The sequence below is a fragment of the Brugia malayi genome (genome assembly GCF_000002995.4).
Source record: "Brugia malayi strain FR3 genome assembly, contig: Bm_v4_Chr3_scaffold_001, whole genome shotgun sequence".
Classification (NCBI taxonomy): Eukaryota; Metazoa; Nematoda; class Chromadorea; order Rhabditida; family Onchocercidae; genus Brugia; species Brugia malayi.
In genome coordinates this window covers 4345909-4366380 of record NW_025062477.1, presented here as the reverse complement: position 1 = coordinate 4366380, position 20472 = coordinate 4345909, and the positions used below count along the sequence as shown (strand labels likewise).

At 24.1% G+C, this 20472-nt stretch overlaps 3 protein-coding genes and 2 non-coding genes across 5 annotated transcripts; 4 read left to right on the top strand and 1 right to left on the bottom strand.

Moving 5' to 3' along the window:
* Positions 1–267: 267 nt before the first annotated feature.
* On the top strand, positions 268–7149 carry Bma-twk-1 (Uncharacterized protein; the record flags this gene model as incomplete). Its single annotated transcript, XM_043079958.1, has 10 exons — positions 268–363; positions 690–944; positions 3186–3342; positions 4285–4442; positions 4890–5026; positions 5264–5363; positions 5705–5863; positions 6336–6548; positions 6663–6725; positions 7000–7149. 10 exons carry the CDS (start codon positions 268–270, stop codon positions 7147–7149), a joined length of 1488 nt encoding a protein of 495 aa, XP_042935892.1.
* Positions 7150–8493: 1344 nt separating this feature from the next.
* Positions 8494–8565, top strand: Bm14619. Its single transcript has one exon. It is a non-coding gene; the product is annotated as a tRNA-Gln (tRNA).
* An 89-nt stretch (positions 8566–8654) lies between these two features.
* Positions 8655–14382, bottom strand: Bm3292 (Major Facilitator Superfamily protein; the record flags this gene model as incomplete). Its single annotated transcript, XM_001894503.2, has 11 exons — positions 8655–8885; positions 9580–9783; positions 10060–10185; positions 10314–10430; positions 10644–10740; positions 11001–11128; positions 12255–12361; positions 12514–12620; positions 12828–13003; positions 13898–14019; positions 14325–14382. The coding sequence occupies 11 exons, from the start codon at positions 14380–14382 to the stop codon at positions 8655–8657; spliced, it is 1473 nt and encodes a 490-aa protein (XP_001894538.2).
* On the top strand, positions 11269–11567 carry Bm16904. Its single transcript, XR_006228129.1, has one exon. It is a non-coding gene; the product is annotated as an Unclassified non-coding RNA Bm16904 (non-coding RNA).
* A 1764-nt stretch (positions 14383–16146) lies between the features above and the next one.
* Positions 16147–19215, top strand: Bm7413 (Protein kinase domain containing protein; the record flags this gene model as incomplete). The annotated part of the gene is made up of 8 exons (XM_001894502.2): positions 16147–16353; positions 16619–16768; positions 16919–17143; positions 17337–17461; positions 17698–17830; positions 18272–18400; positions 18716–18856; positions 19000–19215. 8 exons carry the CDS (start codon positions 16147–16149, stop codon positions 19213–19215), a joined length of 1326 nt encoding a protein of 441 aa, XP_001894537.2.
* Between the last annotated feature and the right edge of the window lie 1257 nt (positions 19216–20472).

Genomic DNA, 20472 nt, shown 5'->3' with positions numbered 1-20472 from the left:
CTTTTAGTAAAACAATTTATCATTTCCAGCAATTCAAATCCATTTTCATAACGAAACTAAAATTAAAAATCGAATTTTCTTACATAACAAATCAATGTTTTATTTAAAAAATGTTTGAAAATTGATCACTTCAAATTTGACATTAAAAAAAAAAAAAAAGGATACAAAAAACAATGTTTAATATCAAATTTATCAGGATATGCCTACAATTCGGATATACTTCAGTTTCCAGCAATAAACGATCAGATTGATTTTCGCAATGCTAATATGCCAGAAGCTTCAATGGAATTACCAATTCCGATTCGAACTTCAACTAATTCTGATAGATCATCAAATAATTCACCTGTTCCTATAAAATTCGCGGTACAATTCATCATTTCTAATTTTACATTTAATTTTTAAAAATTTGTGATAACAAATTACAAAAATTTACTGACTTCAAAAATCTTGATTATATATATATATACTTAATTTAAAGATTGCTTATTATAGGTAAAAATTAAAAATTTTTATGGCAAATAATTGTGGACAATATTTGTAATTTCAATTAATTTTTGAAAAATGCTATGGAATAATTGAAATTGGTATGAGAAAAGGACATATTTAGAGTAGAAATTAAAATTTAAAATGAAATTAAAAATTTATTCTGCTAATTATAATTTGTTTATTTATTTATTTTTTTTTTTTAGCTAAGTTTCGGATGTAATGATGAAGCAATTGATAAGAATAACCTTTTGTACAATGATTACTTTCAAGAAGAACCGGAAGAATCGTTTAATCCGTATGATTTATTAATGCGAATACATTTTCCGCTCAAGAAAAGTCGAGCATTATCGCAATTGGGAAAATTTAAAAATTACTGGGAAAATTATTCATTTTATGCAATATGGCGCAAAAAATTTATTGAAGATCATAGTTGTCAAGAGCAAGATTTATGGAAAGAGGTTTGTTAAATATGTGAAACTTTAAAATCCAAAAAAAAAAAAGTAGAAGGTTTTAAATTACATATTACAAATTACTGATCGAAAAATGATTTAGCAATTAATTCAAGTTTTAAATCATAAATTACCAGTTAATTGGTTGCAAATTTGATTTTCACTTTTTTCTTAAGTAATGAATGTCAATTATTCTTTTTTTTTGTTACCTAAATTTTGGTTGATTTATGATCTGATCATAAAGTTTTAATTTAAAATTAAAGAAAACACTAATCAATCGATTTCACTTTCACGATTAAATTTATAATTTTCCTTATGATTGCATATCTATATGTTGAATTTCTACGGTGTGCATACTTATGCTCACCGCAAATTCCACGTCTTTTACGTATATTTTACATACACGTATTTGAATACTGTTAATCTTAAAATTTATAAATTAAACAATCCTATTACTAACAATTAATATTTTTTAAGAATTTTTCTTACGATTCTTACGATTAACTTTTCTTACTAAAATAATTTGTATATAAGTAAAAAATTACATTATATTTTTGACCTTTCAAATTATTTCTTACATCTATGACATATTTTATTTTTCAGTTATGCTTTTCTTTTAAAAATTAGTTTTTTTTTTTTTTCATGAATAGTATTTTTATTTATCTTTCTTGCTCTTCAAATTTTACAATAATGAGCTTAATTTTATTTACTAAATATATAACTTTCATTTTCATCATCATTTTTTTTTTTTCATTCAAAATTTGCAAACAATATTATGGTCTTCTTTTTCTTCCATAATTTTTTTCATCAAATTTTTTTAAACATTAAAAAAAAAAGGAACAAAGTAACAAAAGAAATATGCATCAAAAAAAAATAAATAAATAAAACAAAAACACTTTCAAACATTTTGATTAATTAAATTTGTCAAAATGAAGAAGACATTTTTGAAATTTTTTTAACTACTTTTATAACATTATTAAATAACATTTTTTATAAAGCATTTTTATCAAAACTTATCATAATTCTATCATTTTTGGAATGCGCTAAAAAGGAGGCAAAATTGAATTAAATTTCTGTTTAAATGTAATAATAATTAATTTTTTGATAAAATAAAATCTTAATTTGCATAGAATATTCGTAGGAAATAATTAAAAATTTTATAAATTAACAATTTTTGCATGTCTCTTCTAAAAATGGAATAAAACAAAAAAATTACAAATTAATTCTATGTGAAAAAAAAAAGATTCTCTATGTAAATTACCTGTATAAGTGGATAAAAAAGATAGGGAAGGAAAAAAGAGGAGCAAAGCAAGATGATAACTCTCTGATAACAACTATTAATATTTTGATCTAATAGTAATTAATGAACAACAAATTGTATATAATTATTCAAAAAAGAAGATAGATAAGAAAATGCATTAATAAAATACAAAGGATTTTTATCAGAGATTATCATTGCATTATCTTTTGACCTTCTTAAAAAATTCAGAATTGCTTACATACATCTATAAAATTTTCATGACAAAAAAAAAGCAATTTAATAACAACTAGTATGAAATTAGATTATTTTAACCAATTCATTGTTTATCACTTTCACATAATTATGATTATAATTACGCATAATTATGTTTAATTATGATCAATTCAAGTCTATTACTTCAAGATTTACTTTCTATGTCTTTTATTCTAATTATTGCTATTATTAATTAAAATTAATTAACGAATGATATCAATCAGAATTCTTTTTTTCCTTTTTTTTTTTTTTTTTTTTTGAGGTATACATTTATTTTATTATCAGGTAAGCATTTGTAACAATTTATTCATTAAAATTTAAAACTATCATTGCCTTAATTACTCTTATTCAGACAAACTTTAATTTTAGTTATGCTTCCAGCATTTGCTTAATAATAAATAAATATTATAATTTTTACTAAATCTGAATTTATGCTAATGACAGTTTTCAAAACTAAATGAATAGTCGAAACAACTGTTCGCTTGATAATAAGTAAATTAATTAAATAAATAATTAGTTAACCAATTAGTTACTAATAAAATAAATAATTGAAAAAAAAATTTTTTTTTCGACTTAATTTTAATGAATAAATTGTTAAATTAGATTTTATAAATAAATTAATATTAATTAAAAAAGAATAATTTTAATTGATCATAATAATGACTGGGAAAAGAAATGAAAGACAAAACGAAAAGACAATTTGTTAAAAAAAGTAAATAAACAATTTCAATTTGCAGTTTTTTTTGGAATCAATACCTCATTTATTGATCAATTTATTCCTAACATTTTATGTTGTTGGCGGCGCCATTGTATTTCAATTAATTGATGAAAATATACAGCATGAAAAATTTTACAGTGTTATTCAATTTACATTTACTACAATTGCTACCGTTGGTATGTCTTAATTTATTTCTTTCTACTTTTTATTATTAAAAAAAAAAAAAAAAAAGAGGACCAGTTTATTTTAAAAATTAAAAACTTTTTACAAAACCTAAAATCTTTGCTTTTTTTCTCATTTAAAGTTTTGAAAAAATGCACTTTGTATGATATAAATTTTAATTACACAGGTATAATAATTTGCTACATTGTCATCTATTTAAAAAAAAAAAAAATGAAACTAATACTTTACAAATTAAATAATGGGCATGTTCATTGATTTTTTTTTTTTGATAAGACAAATTTAGCTGATTAGTTGGTTAATCACTAATTATAATTAAATAAAATATGTGACAAATCAAAATTAGTAAAATTTTATTTTGAAATTATTTTAAACTTGAGATGGTTCAAAACCTAATATTAAATAGATGTTAAAATAATGTGAAAAATGTTGAAACTTATTGCAATTACTATACTTGAATTGAAAATGATCAACTATACTTTAATTCATCAATTAGTTCTTGCAATTATTTTTATTGTTTTTGCTTGTTCAGAATTTAATCATACCTGTATGATCTTTTGGACTTCTATTCTCAAACTAATTATTCCATTTATCTACTGATAATTTAATTTAATTAATTCTAAAATATTAATGTAAAGCATGGAAAATTCTCCTTTTTTCGTCTTTATTTGATAAAAACAAAGAAAGACAAGAAATTTTTTTAATTTATTTACCAGTAGATAAATGGAATAATTTATTATTAGTTTGATTTTTTTTTTTTTTTGCTTCATTTAAACATTTATCATAATTTTAGGCTTAACACATCATTTTTTATATTACAGATACTGTACGAAAAAAATACAGTAACCGTTGCAGGTTACAGTAATATCGTACTGATAACAGAATCACATCATTTTTACATTGCGGATACTATACGAAAATTACAGTAACCGTTGCAGGTTACGGTAATATCGTACCAACAACAGATGCAAGTAAATTATTTTGCATATTTTACACACTAGTTGGTGTACCTCTTCTTTTCCTCTCATTAACAAATATTGGTCAATTTATTGCAGAAGGTTATTGGATTTTCCTGGCATCATTACAACGAACACAAGTAATCATTATTATAATTATTACTCAATTATACATTTTTTTTAGTAACTATCAAAAGAAGAAAAAATGATTGGTTAAAAATTATTTTAACAAAAAAAAAAAAAAAAAATCATAACTTTAGTCTCTATTGCAAAAATATTTTTGCAAAAAAATTTTTAAAGTTCTTGCTTTTAATCAAAATTTTTTGGACAAAAAAAAATTTTGATTAAAAGCAAGAAATTTTACCATATATAAAAAAAAAAGAAAATTGAAACTTTAGAAAAAGATTAATATATTATCTATTATTTTTTCAAAAAAAAAAATGATACATGATTGTTTATAAGTTTGTAAATAATCGAATATAATTAATAAAAAAAGTTTTTTTTTTCGACAAAATCATGAATGAATAGAATATAATAGAGAAATACGTATAAATAATTTGATTAGTTTAAATTTTAAACATTTTTAGTACATTGATGCACCAGATGAGCGCCGTTTACCATTATCAATTGTTGTAACATTATTGCTAACACATTCAGTAATTGGTGGATTATTATTTCATTTTTGGATTGATCAAATGCCTGTTATTCCGGCAATTTACTTTAGGTTAATTATACATTTGCATTTTTACATGAATAACTTGAATGAATATATCATTTCAATTAATTTTTTAATTTAAAAAAAAAAAAAAAAAAAACGGATGAAAATACAAAATTAATCTATTGCACTCTTTTAATTTAATATTTTCTTTTATTTCAAATTAAAAATTTTAGTACTAATTGATTTTTTGCTTATTTTTTTAATCTTCTTAATTCTAATTTATTTAAAATTTTTTTTTTTCAGTTTTGTTTCAATTACAACAATTGGCTATGGTGATATAACACCAACACCAAATAATGCTATACAAACATTAATTATTGTTCTTTATCTTGCAACTGGAATGGTAAGTGATATATTGAAATTGATAATATAAAATTGAGAGCATGGAAAAGATGTTAATATGATATAGAAGAATTTTTCTTAAAAAAAAAGTAGATTTGGTGAGATATAATCTGAATTTAATAAAATTCAGATTGTAATGTTATTTTTCCAATTTTTATCAAATTTCAATATATAATATAATTATTCGAAAATGATCAATGAAAATGTAAATAAATACTTTAAATGTGTTCATAATTAAAAAAGAAGTAGAATTGTGGTATTTTTTTTTAAGATGATTTTAAAAATAAGGTAATGAAATATTATATACTATAAGCATTCCTAATCATAAATTATTTTTTTCAGGTGATAATGTCAACATTTGTTGCTTCACTTTATAATTACCTTCGAAGATTACACTATTTAGGACGTGATTTTAGCGGCGCAGCTCACGTTGAAGTATGGTTTGGTGGTACTAAAATGTCAGTATCCGAATTACTTTATATTGTTGCAGATGAATTTAATGTTAGTAAAATTGTTTATTATTATTGATGAAAAAAGAAAAAAAAAAAACGAAAAATGATTTAAAATGTTTTAAATTAATTTTCTCTTCTGTCTTTTTTTTTCTTCCTCTATTGGTAATGTTTAATAATAATTTTGATAAATGATTTATCGATGATATTAATGCTTAACCGTAAAAAGCTAACTGGTAACTAATTTTGTTATTGACCAAGTAAATTAATAGCATTTAGTGTTGGAACAATTGTTTTTTTTTTTTTTTTTCTTTTCTTTTTTTTTCCTTTTAATTATTGCAAACTTACATGTAATCTATTTTCATCTTTCACCCTTACGCATATATGAAAATATTTACGTAAATTGAAATATATACGTTTTTGTTTTTAATCCTTCAATGCTGAAAAAAAATTTACGTATGCTAAGCTTGATTATAAAATTGTTTTTATTTATTTTTTTTTTTTTTTTGTTTAAATTTTTGTAGGTATCACCAAAAATGCTTTACGAAGTATTACATGATTTGGATGATATAATTACGGAAGCAACAGATCCAAAAATAAAATTAAACATTGAAAAAATTCAAAATCGACGTCAGACTAGAATTTCACGTTCAGAAAATCGTGAACTTCGAGAATATCTAAATAATGGAATTCGAATGGTTGAAATCAAAGATTCATTAAATCCATTAAATACACATGCAAGTTTTATATTTAATTAAACTTGCCAATAAAATATTTAAGTATACGAAAGATTGTTAAATTACTTTTTTATTTTCTTTCTATCGTTACATTTGAATTATTTCAATTTTTAGGTAATGATAAAAAGTGACTCAACTAAATGCTTAAATAGAATTCCAGAAGATCAACGTGAAAATGTATGTTATTTTTATTTATTTATTTATTTTTTCACCAGCAAACATCGTTTGAAAATTTTTGATAATAACAGTTTTGATAAATATATCATACATAGATTCATCGAAGAGTTTGATAATGCCAACTATCAAATTGTCCAACTTAATTCATTCAAATTTTAATTACTGAAATATTAATGTAAAGATAATTAAATAAAAAAAAAAAAAAAAGCACTTCATTGAATAAAATTAAAATTCCAACGATAATTAATTGAAGATTAAAAGACAGATTATGCAGGTTATGCAAGCTCTTGGCATGTTTCATCATGTGGTAAAGACGAAATCAAATTTGTCAAATAAGCGGCGCTCTTCATCTGTTTCAACAAAATTACATTTTGCTAATACTCATAACTTGTTGAGTCAGGGTAATTTCAATATTAATTCATAAAAATTAGTATAAATAATAACTTTTTTTTTTCTCATAAATGTTAATTTAATTTTAACTCACAAATGAAAATATTGGAAATGAAATAATACTAAATTCATAACTGTTAATTTAAAATAATTCAAGGCAAAATTTAATTAGAGAAAATCTAAAATATTTTAAAAAAAAAATATATATATATATAATTATTTTGTCGATAATATTTCTTCCCCTTTTTTTTTGTTTATTTTTTATCCATTTCTTTATGTTTTGTTTTAATCTCAAAATTTATTCTGTGCTATTTGTGTATTTCCTGATAATTGTAATTTGATTTAAAAAATTTTTATCGTTGAATAATATTTTTTTCCTTTATATTATAATATGTATATTATTAGTTAAGTTTCAACCATATAGTATCATTTCAATTGAATATTGCATTAATATTTAATTCAACATTTTGCAATCAGTCACAAACAAATAGAAATAAAGAAGTAATTAATAATTAGCTAAATATTAAATAAGAAATTAGTAGTTAAATGAAATTATTTTCATCCAAAAATTGAGCTTAACTATTTTGTTAATTTAACTTCGCATTCATATCGTACTAATTAGCATTTATTTTTGTTTTTTGTTTTTGTTTTTGCTTTTTGCTTTTTTTGCTTTTTTTTTTTTTGGTAAAAAATGATAATTTTAAATTCAGCTAGTAATTTGAGTAATTTGAAAATTTTAACATTTATCTTTTATAATTTGTTAATATAACTTTGTTAAAACTGGTCAAAACAATATGATCTCTCTTTCTCACCCTCTCTCTCTCTCTCTCTCTCTTCCTACATTAGTTTGTTTATAAAATACAAAAATATTAAAATATGTCAACACACTCTTTTTTTTTCAATAAAAAATTTGAAATACAGATTGCAACATTACAGCACAAAAAACAAAATTGCGGAAAAAGACTAGATGATATGGATAATCATTATCACTTAATTATTATTACTGAAAAATAATATAAACAAAATCTAATGTAATTAAATGAAAGATATAATTCTTTGGTTAGGTCAAAGTTACAAAACCAATTTATGAATAATTTTTTTTTTTTAAATTAATAAGTCATCTCTTAAAAAATTGCATATAAAACAAAAAATGATTTGAATTGGATTCAAAATAAATTGATTAAATTTCAAATGCAAATATAAATGACAAAACATGAGTGATAATATTAAATGAATCGTCAACTTCCTTATATCAAGGGAAAGATTTTAAATGACGTAACAAAAAGGCACTTTACGTTTCCGCATTTGAAACTCACGTAATAACAAAAATAAATGTATTACGTCAATTTAATTAAGACTTATGGAACTCTATTGGCATGGTCCCGTGGTGTAGTGGTTAGCACTCAGGACTCTGAATCCTGCGACGGGAGTTCAAATCTCCCCGGGACCTGTTCGGTACCCACCCTTTTCAAAATTATTATCCAGTAAAAAATGAACTAAAATGTTCGCTGGTTTTGATTAATAGGAAAATTTCCTGTTTTACAAGAATACTGGTTTCAACTGTTCGCCAGTGGTATTTTCAGTTGATATCCCATTAGAACATGTGAATGCAGCTGCAGTACCCTTTCCAAGTTTACAAAATATTACATTCGTTATGAATAGAAAACCAGCATGCAAGATGAATACATGGTACCATTCGTCTGAGAGACCATTTGGTGTTAATGAGGTTACAATAAATGGTACCGTTAACATTGCTATGCACATTATCACCTAGAATTTTTAATGTTACATCAATATTCGTTAAATTATTTATATTATTTTGAAAGAATTTATTAGGATAATATTTATTGTTATTTGTTGAAAAACAATAATTGAATTTGAATTTCATTTCTAGATTGTCACTTATTTCTTTGAGATTTTGACTTTTCTCTACATTTCCAAATTATGGAATATTAGAAATGATTGTTTTTATTTTTAAATGTTATCAGTCGATCAATCCTTATGGAGAGAATTGAATTTTCGAAATAAAATAATTGAAAATTTCCTGCAAAAGCACAGTGATTCATGTGATTCATTCAAAAGAGCATTTGAACGTGCAAATAACCAAGTAGAATGTCTTGAAAATTTAAAATCAAAATTTACAAAATATTTTCTTTTTTCTTCCTAATAATATCTACCTTTTCTCTTAACACATTCCTCCTTCTTCATCAAAAAAAGAACAAAAAAAAGAAAAAAGAAGAAACACATAAATTTTAAGCAATTAATCTACAGTTGATTTACGAAGATAAAACAATTACCTTACACTGTAAAATAGTATGTTGAAAATACTATAAATGCTAATATAAATAGTCTCTATTTATGAACTACCATATTCAGAAGCTATTATACTATAGCTTAGAATCTATGAATCTTGGAACACGGAATTCTTGATCAATACCTACCTGTACTGAAAAGATTACCCTACCTGTACGATGGCATTGACAAAGTAGCTGTACTGTCGACCTACCAATGTGCAACTTTTGAAAAAACCACCGGTATTGAAGCCAAGAATTGTCGTTGAACTAATTAGGAAAAAAAGTGCTACAATTGTTCGATTTGCCGGTGTATATGCTAAGGCAATAAGAAAAATACCCATACCAAGGAATGCTACAGTATTAAATAACCGAACCTAAAAATAAAATCTAAGTGTATTGGTAGCGTAAACCAATTTGGTAATTCATACGTTTTCCTGAAATTTGATATGATTTTGCAACAAATAGTTAAAAATTTTTTAAATTTAAACATTAACACTGTAAAATATTCTTTATCGAATAAAAATTCATTCAATGAATTCTTACCAAATTTCAATTACAATTTCATCTAACAAAGGTACTGAAAAATTCCCAGTCCTACTATGCAAGTGATAATACTGATAATTAAAATAATTGAAGAAATTAAAATTAACCTTCGTAGTTTCCCTAAGTGATGTAATTTTATCACTTGCAGTACCGGCTAACATTTTAACTGCAAACTGCAATAATGTTGGTAACGCTGCGGTTAAACCAACACTTACAATGGGTAATCCAAGAACCTGAAAGTTATGGATTTGAATTTTAATTAAGAAAGGATAATTTTGTCTTTTTAAAAAAAAAAAACCACATTAGCATTTCTTTTTCATTAGCATAATCAATGTTAGAAATTTTTGAAATGCACACTAACTTGACTTATATAAGTTGGAGCAAAAACAACGACCATTTGAATGCTATACATATTACCAATAGCTGCAATCCAAATAGCCCAAACTGATGTTGTTTGGAAAATTTCACGAATTGGTAACTTAAAGTATAATTCATAATCAAATTTGTATCTATTATTCATCAGAATATTTTAAACTAATCATGATATTAATTGATTTCTTCACTTGTTTGACAATTATTATTTATATTTTGCATTTATTCGTATTTTATATGTTTTATACGCTTAAGTTTAAAATATAAATTTTTAGGTTTTACATTACAAACTAATAATAGCCAGTATCAACTAGCAAACCTTATCTTCACTTCGTTTTACTTTATTATCACTTTTTCCATCAGTTACCAATTTTAACTCAGAAGCGGAAATCCAGCGAGCATCACTTGGTTGATCCCTTTTAATTACAACTTATTTTTTATATTTCTATTAGTATACACAAATACAAAAGTTGAGGTTTTCATCAAAAAAAAAAAAAGGAAAGAAAGGAACAAAAGCTTTACAAAATATGCAAAATTACTAAAATATTATTCCAAATTTTAAATTCACTCAAAAAATACAAAAATGTTTGAAATACTAATCAAAAATGAATCCTTCAAATTTTTAGAATCAAAATCTTTAGAAATGAATCTTTCACTGTCTTCTTCATCTAAATACCTGTATAAAATCCACCATATTACAAGAAATATTAACGTTATTGTTGCATGGACATAAAAAACTGATGGCCATCCTAGGCTTGTTGAGCATAAAAAGCCAGACATTGGCATTGTTATCACAGGGCCAAGCTGTAAACATTGTTATTAGAAAAGGCCAAGCTGTAAACATTGTCATTAGAAAAGCTATAAGAAATGAGTAAAATTGGAATTTTTACACCTGAAAATGTATGATGAGAATGTATAGGAGAGCGAATAAATTTCGTTTGTTCGCCGGGCGTTGTGGCGAGCGCTTGTAATCCAAGTGACTGGGAGGCATGTGGTGGCGGATGGAGTGAGAGGAGGAGTCCTGGCTGATGCTTGGCGGTGGCGACCGAGCGTCCAGGCCAAGCGTGGCGTCGACAAGGTGTCGAGATAGGAGTGTCATCGGTACCTGGTCGCATAATGAGGGGCGTACGGCTCAGGGCCGAAAGGCAGCAGGCAAAAGTCCCCGCGTCATGACAGTGGCCGGATAGCGCTTGCGAGTCGTCGGTATTAGTCAGCCTTGTCAATACCTCCAGACCCATCGCTTTTGTCATCTAATTTCACACACAGTTTGTTGGTTGATTGACCTTTTGTACAGTAATAAGTAAGGCCTTCTTTATGGTGAGATTGGTCATTTTATTGGTTGACCTTTTATACAATAATAAGATCTTCATGGTGAGACCATTTTGTTGGTTGACCTTCTGTACAATAATAAGACCCTTATGGCGAGAATGACCATTTCATTGGTAGATAAATGTACGCGGTAAAGTTTAAAAATGAATTTGTGAAGTCTGTTGCGATTGATTGAGTGAATGAATCGCTTATTGATTGATTAGTTATTTCTATATTATCAAATCTAATAAATGAATGAGAAAGGTTACTGTTATTTGTCTTAACTCAAATCTTTAGCATAGCAAATAAAAATAATTGTGATTTTTTTTTTCTTTTTAAAATATGTAGTAAAGAATTTTATCAAAAAATTATTTAATTATCATTATTTTCTCTCTAACACTTATATAATCTGTAATTTATTATTTATATATTATTGTACATATAATAACGATACATATATACTATTGTTTACCTTTATTATCCTTTCAACCATTATTATTCTTCACTTTATCAATCCAAAATGTCAGATATTTAAATTTCTAATCAAATATATAACAATTAAAAATAAGAAAATGCAGTAACATTTTTTTTCTATCTGAAAAAAACCATAAAAAAAAGAAACCTGAATGAAACTTGTAAGTGCTCCACTAAATAATCCATTTTCGGTAAGTTTTGCCCAAGTGGATGTTACTGAACCAATTAGTGGCATACAAGATGCAAATCCGATTCCTGAAATACATTTCTTTTCAATATTGTAAGTAATTTTTTCCTCATTGATTTTAATAAAATTTACTATTTTCAGCAGACTTCCTATGAAAATTTTTGAAATTCATATACATGTTTTCTTCTTTTTTTTTTTAAAAAAAAAAAAAGTATAAAACCTTGTAAAATTCGACTGATAGTTAAAAAGCTGACACCAAAGGAAGCAGCTAAGGGACATAATGCTGTCGATAATCCGGAAATAAACATAACAATAGCAAATGTTTTCCTAAAATGATTTTTTTTTTTCATAAACATGAAATTGTGATGATTCAATTTCAAATATAGAAGTTGAAAAATTAAATTTCACCTAATCAGCTTATTATTTTTGTTGGTTTTTCATAATCCAATAAATAATGAATTATATCACTGAGATATTTCCGAAGATTAAAATTCCGAAGAAAATCGAACACTTATGAAATAAATTCTTTATTACCTTATTCCATAATGCTGAATGCTAAAACTTATTGGAAGAATGGCAAATAATGCTCCAATTGCAGTAGCTGCAAATAATATAGACTGTTCACGTGACGTGTACTTGTATTCTGCTACTTTCCGAAGAAAACGATAAAAAATGGTACCATTGTGACTTATGGATAGAATATCAACATCCTGAAAATATTCCGGAAAAGAAAAATGAAGTTAGTATATAGTAATAATAATAATAATACAAAATTGGCAAATAATAATGCTTTAAGCTTTACTTACCTCTCTTTAATATCTATTTCAAAAATTTTCACTTCTTTTCTCAAATATTTTCCAATTAAATTTTTCATTTTAAATGAAATTTATTTATTAACAACAATAATTGTGTGTAAAATTTCCACAGCATAAATTCTTCTATTTTTTTTCTCATTTTCTTTTCCACTATGCCATGATATTGAAATGAATTAAAATATCAATTTGTAAGCAATTTTTAATTACTTTAATACTGCATTAAAAAAATTTAACTAATAATTTCTTTTTTTTCTAAACAAAGAAAAAAAAATAAAATTACAAAATAGGACGACAATTGTTCATAAAATAACAAATTATTGTTCAATTTTAATAAAAAGCAATTTATAAATTAGAAGAAGAGTTGGAGAGATGTGGAGCAGCGTGGCGCAGTGGAAGCGTGCTGGGCCCATAACCCAGAGGTCGGTGGATCGAAACCACTCGCTGCTATCGGGTTATTAAAATTGCTTGACATTATTGTTAAGCGATACACGTTTTGACAATTTTTAACAGTTTTAAAAAATTGCAGTAAAAAAAAACCTCTGCAATAACAACAAAAACGAAAGTATTTTTGTTTCCAAAAAAAAAAAAAAAAAAAAAAAAATGGAAAAGAAAAAATTCTTCATGAAAACTGCTTTTTTTCAAAACAAATTTGTCATTTCAATAAGAATAACCATTGTAATATCACAACTGAAAGTTAATTTATTACTGCTCAAATAAACAATGTAATTACTAGCTGAAAAATTTTATTAATTTGTTCAAATGAAAATGTTAAATAAATGAAATATTTACTTGTAATGAAATATTATCCAATTGTTTGTATTGTTGACTGAATGATTGTAATTCATTTGTTGTTAGAAATATTACAATAGCGCGTTGTATTGATTGTTTGGAATAATTTCCAGAATTTAGATCTATGATAGAAAAAAAGAAAACCAATTTAATAATTGTTATTTTGTTACATAAATCTCATTAGTTTTATTAAAAAAAAGAAAAAGAAAAAAAAAACCAATTTTTTTTAAAAAGAAATTTGCCTATTATAAATTGAAATTTAAGTAATACTCAATTTGCTTTTCTTTTTTTTAATAACAGATTTAAAATCTTTAGTATTTAGTAAATTTTTTCATTTTTTTTTCTTTTTGTTATTTTGCCGCATAAATCTTATTTTATGTGACAAAACTGTTAATAAATTTAACTTTGAAATTTTTATAGTGCTAACCATTTAATTTATCAATTTTGATATTACTTTCCACATAGTCATAATTATCAGCAGTCATGCAAATAATGCAAAAATTGAATGTAAGCATATTAGCCATCATCATTGATAAACAAATAGTTGTGAGAAGCAAAATAATAATTCGATAACCAATCATTATTATCTAAAATTTACGATTATTTTGCTAAAAAATCATTTTAATGATAACTTTTTTTCCTTAAAATAAATTTTAAAATAGTAAAATTAAGTATAAAATCGAAATAAATCAATGAAAGGATAGCTATAGGAAAACTATTATACTATAAGTTATGATAATAATATACGTTTATTTATCAATTTCTCATTTCTTTGCATCCTATATTTCTTATCTATTATCAAATAATACCTAAAAATCTTCAAATTTTTTTTGTTATAAAATTTTACCTCAAACTTACATCATATATCATTCAAAATAAATGCAATAAAATTAGAAACACAAAATTTAAAATAAAAATTTCTTATCATTCTAAAATACAAAAAGTGTAAACAATTAATTTTTTCTAATTTCTAACTTTTTTCTAAATTCTAAAAAATACAAAAAGTATAATTTTTATGAGAAATTAAAAAAAAAGGAAGAAAAAATGAATTCTATAGGGTAACTAAATAAATTTGCCTATATATAAGTTAAATATTAATCAACTGATATGATAATCGTCTATTATTATCATTTATCAATTTAGAGGTAACAGTGAGAAGAAAGAGAAAATTTTCTTAAGTTTATAAAAGCAATCAAATGTTTATGTAGCAAAAATGCAACGATACATCAATCGTTTCTTTTTATTTCTTTTTACAATATATTAAGATAGCTTAGCACAAAAAAAAAGAATTGTTTTTCTCCTCTCTCTCCTCTCTCTCTCCCTCTCTCTCTTTCTGTTTTGCAAGCAAAATATTTACAAAACAAATAAATGATGTACCAGGACGTAACGTTACGTGACATGACGTGAAAAGAATTAAGCAATAAAAAATTAATACAAGAAAGAATGAAATCATTTGCCCATCAAACAATGCAGTTCTTATTTTTTTATTTTTTTCCTTCCCTCTAACTAACATCTGTTCTTTTCGTTTTCTAATTTTTGTCATCAAAAATGACATTGTAAAATGACATTTCATTTTAAATTTCATTAAATTAAAAACAAAAAAAACAAATTGTGCAATGAAAGATTGTATTATCTAATAGAAATTAGCATAAAGCATTTCTTTAAAACATTTACAAATTTGTATATACACAATATAGTTTGCAATTTTTCTTTTTTTTTTTTTAATAATTATATTAAGGTAAGAAGCATTAATTTCTAGATCATTTCCTAGATGTACATTCATTTAAAACGGTTAGATCATTTGAATTTCATTTTAATCTCTGTTCCAGCAAAAGATCAACATGCCAGATATATTTATGATTCAAATTCAAACAATTTCAATCAAAATACACATAAGAATATTTTTCAGTCAATTTCAATCTAAAATTGAATAATCATTTAAAATTATAAGCAAAAAATATTAGAGAAAATGTCAGGATGAATAGTTTTCGAGCGTATATGTCATTAGAGCAGAATGTCAAAAATTAATAATTAAGAATCTTTTTTTTTCCATCTAAAAAAAAATTACTTTTTTTCTCAAATATTTAGAACCGATTGATCCATTTACTTTTTTTTTTTTTCACATCAACACTTCATTTTCCAATATACAAACACATAAACTATGATCTATTTTTTTTTTCAAAAGAAAAAAAAAACAAGTTTGAATAAATCCGGAAAATATTGTCAAGTTACAGAATTAGCACGAATTGATGTCCGAAGAGAATTCATTACCATTTTTTCATGGTGCTTTATTAGATGATGATGTTGATAAATTGCTAGAATTAAATGGTGATTTTTTATTACAAACCAAATTTGAACAAAGTAAGAAAAAAAACAAATTGATACTGGCCATTAGACATGGACATCGAACAATAAGAATACCAATTTCACGACTTGAGAAAGGATATCGCATATTTGTATGTGTAAAAATCACATTAAAAATTTTTTAAAATTACAAAAATAAACATTTTTTTGGAAAAAATTCTACAGAGAGAAAAAAAAAAGGAAAAAACATTTTATCAAATTTTTTGATCATTTCTTATATTGCAGTAAATTCTTAATTCATTTATTTTTGTATTCTTTTATTTTAAGAAACATTACGGAAATAAATAATTTTTATTTCCGAATGAGAAAACAAACGGTCGAGTAGTTTTTTTTTTTTAAAAAAAAAAAAAACTTTAGGGACGTTCATTTTCAACAATGAATACATTAATCAAATATTATCAAGAACATAATATTGAAGCACACGGAATTGATTCGTTACTTCTGAGGAGACCAATTAAAAAAGGCAGATTTGAATTGAATCATTCTGATATTAAAATTATGAAAAAGGTTGACAAAAATTTTATTTCTTATCAATGACTACACATTTAAAAATTTTTTCATTTATATTTGATTAAAATTAAGCAATGAAAGTAATTGTTGAAACAAAAATGAAAAAAAAAAAAGGAAATAAATCAAAGTATTGATTAATTAACATAGATTGGTTATGGCGCATATGGAACGGTATATAAAGGTATATTACTAAAGAATCTTTGTCCGGTAGCAATTAAACGAATTGATTGTGCAGACAAATCAGAGCAGGCCTTAATTGATCTAATGAAAGAAGCACGTGTGATGCAATTATATGATCATATCAATGTTGTTAAATTTTATGGCTTTATCGTAGATAGGGAACCATTTTTGCTTGTTATGGAATATTGTAAGGTATATGTTATTTAATAATTTATTATAAAAATATTTATAAAATGCAAGAAATAATAATTTTTCTTTTTTTTTTTTTTTTTAGAAATTAAAAAATGCATCAAATTTTTGCATAAAAAAAATTTTGCTAAATTTCAAAAAATAAAAGAAAATTGGTTATTTTTATTTTTGAAATGTTTTTAAAGATATTTTAAAGGATGGATCGGTGGAAGATAAATTAAGACAGTATGGACGTCGTCTAAGTATTGAGTCACGCATTGATATTGCATGTCAAATTGCTCGTGGTCTTGAATATCTTCATTTGAAAGGTTGCATTCATCGGTAAGATAAAAATAAAATAATATTAGATAATACGAAATGGAGGTAAGTAAACAGAGTAGTGTAATAATTGAAATTAAATAAAATGATATAAAATAAACCATTTCAATGTCAAAAGTTATTGTTCGTATTTGAATTTTGTTTGAAGTAAGTAATTTTTCTCCGTTTTTTTTTTTTTTTTTTTCAGTTATACTAATTTGTTTTTTATTTCAAAAAGTAATTTTTTCTGTTATTTTCAGTGATATTGCTACACGTAATTGTCTTCTTAATGGAGCAGTTGTTAAGTTAGCTGATTTTGGAATGTGTCGAGCAACGCTTGTTTATAAAATTGACCTTTCAAAACCACAAAATGTTCGCTGGCTTGCACCTGAGGTTAAATATTTGAAAAAAAAAAGCGAAAGAATTAAATATAATATCAAATATTATTATATATTATATTAATAATATATCTTAATTTTTGAAGTTAACATTGAGAAGAAATATTTTCCACACTTGAAAATTATACTATCGCATCATATTTAAAATTGATTTGCTTATTGGCTCATTAAAAATTACTAATGAAAAATAAAAATCTTAATTTATTTATTTAAATTAAATTACTTAGTGAAAAGATGGAAGATTATGCGATAATTTTTTTGCTGAAAAAGAAAAAAATATAACAAATGAAGATCTGTTCACAATGCGAACAAATATTTTTTGTCTTAAAAAAAAAAGAAAAAAACCTGATGTGAAGTTAATGTCAAATTAAATTAAAACTATTAATTTAATTTATAGGTGTTATTGTCAAATTAAATTAAAACTATTAATTTATAGGTATGGCGTTCCGGCGAGACACGATTCTGCACAGATATTTATGCATTTGGAATTACCCTTTGGGAATTATTCACAATACCGTATACTCATCCATACAGTACATGGAAAGCGTATAAAGTTAAAGAAAAGGTGATTTTTAATTTTTAAATATAATCATAATTTATAATTAACTCAAATTCTGTGGCAATTAAATTAAAATAATAGGATAAAATTAAGGTAAGTTTTATGTTTATAAATTATACAAATATCATTGGAAAATGATCTGACTGTAGGTTAAAGTAATTCAGGTAAAAATTTGAAAGTAAAGTATAGTAATGTTAAATTAAAAAAAAAACTAAAAAATTATATAAATGTTAAATCATTTTAAAATTGTAATATCACAGTTGAAAAACAAAGTGAATGATCGATTGTCTAATGAAAAAAATTAATTAATTACTTCATAAGGTAATGGCTGGCTATCGATTACCAAGTCCAGAAGATATGCCCGAATCAGTGATAACAATGATGCGACGATGTTGGGATCATGATCCATCAAAACGGCCTACTGCTAAACAAGCACGAGAATATTTGGAAGACATTTATCGAGTAAAATTTTCAAATTTTACTAATTTGAAAATTTTTAAAAATTTTCAAATTTTACTAATTTGAAAATTTTTAAAAATTTTCAACTATTAAATTTTGGCAATTGCTTAGCAAAAAAAAAGTGTAGATTTTTATTTCCATTTTAGAATTTTACTGCTGAAAAATCTACTGCTACTAGTTCGCATACAGCAGTTCTCAATTCACGAAGTGGTAGACAAGTTTCGTCATGTGAAGACGTTTCGTCGAAATCAATCCGTGAAATCACGCAATCACGTGATGCTGCACTTAGAAGACATAGTTCTTCAGGTTCAAACAGCGGAGCATCTTCTAAAAGTAGAGTGTATCGAAAAAATTCCACGTAACTTCATTTACAGAAAATAAATATGATTTATGATTTACACACACATACACATACATGTATGAGAGTAAGCAAAATAAGAAATATAAAAAAAAAAAAAAAAAAAATTATTCAAATATGAAAAAGAAATGCTTCAAGTAAAATCTCACATATATTAAACCGAAAATACAATAAATCGGAAACTGATAGACGCAGATATATGCCATTAGCTTTCAAGCATATATTTTGAACTAAAATCCAATCATACTAATATTAATTCTTCTCATTTCTAATTTTATGCTTTCTCATTTATAACAATTAAGAACGAAAAAAAGGAAAATATTCATTTGACGGATATGAAGAAGCAAGTGCATTTTTTAAATTAACATTCCGGATATAAATTTCAAGTTAAAAAAGAAACGGATATAAATTTCAAGCAAAAAGAAAAACAGAAAAAAAAAGACTGAAATTTTACTGAAACATATTTTATTGTTATTTCGCTGTTGTAAAACTCATTCCGGAATTAAATCATTTCAATATATGTAAAAAAATTGAAAATTGAAAAAAGAAATCGAACTTCTCCGCAAGGTAAATTTAATAATTTATGCAATTAAAAAAATTGGCAAAAAAAAATTGAATAGAAAAGATCAAATAATTTAAATCAACAAGCATATACCATCAAAAATTTTTTTGAATTCATTGTGAAATTTATACTTTACAAAGTAATTACTAATGAAGAAACAGAAAGTAAGTAGTAATTACTAATGAAAGTTAAAATAAGCAGAAGATTGAATGAAAAATTGCAATTAGCAAATCGATCAGATCAAGTATTTATAAAAAAAGAAAAAAATGAAAAGAAATGAAATATTTTTGTCATATTTATCAAGCAGAAAGGAAAAAAATCACAAAATATTGAAAATTAGTTTTAATATGATAAAAATTCAATTAAATATGAAAAAATAAAAAAAAGAGAAAAGGTCATATTACATCGTTGAATAATGTTTACTTCACTTACATATGTCAATGTTGCTTCATTAAAGGAAATATGCAAGTTTTAATTGTATTTTAAAAGAAGCAAAAGATAAATTATTATATTTTACAAAAATCCTTACAACTATACCAAATAAAGTAAATGAAATTTAAAAAGAAAATACGAGATTGAATTTTGAAAAATTAAATTTAATACAACATTATTTCATTTATTCACTTTAAGAAAACAAAGATTATTTTTATGTGAAATTAATAGAAATTTGAAAAGTAAATTTTAAAATTTATAAATGAA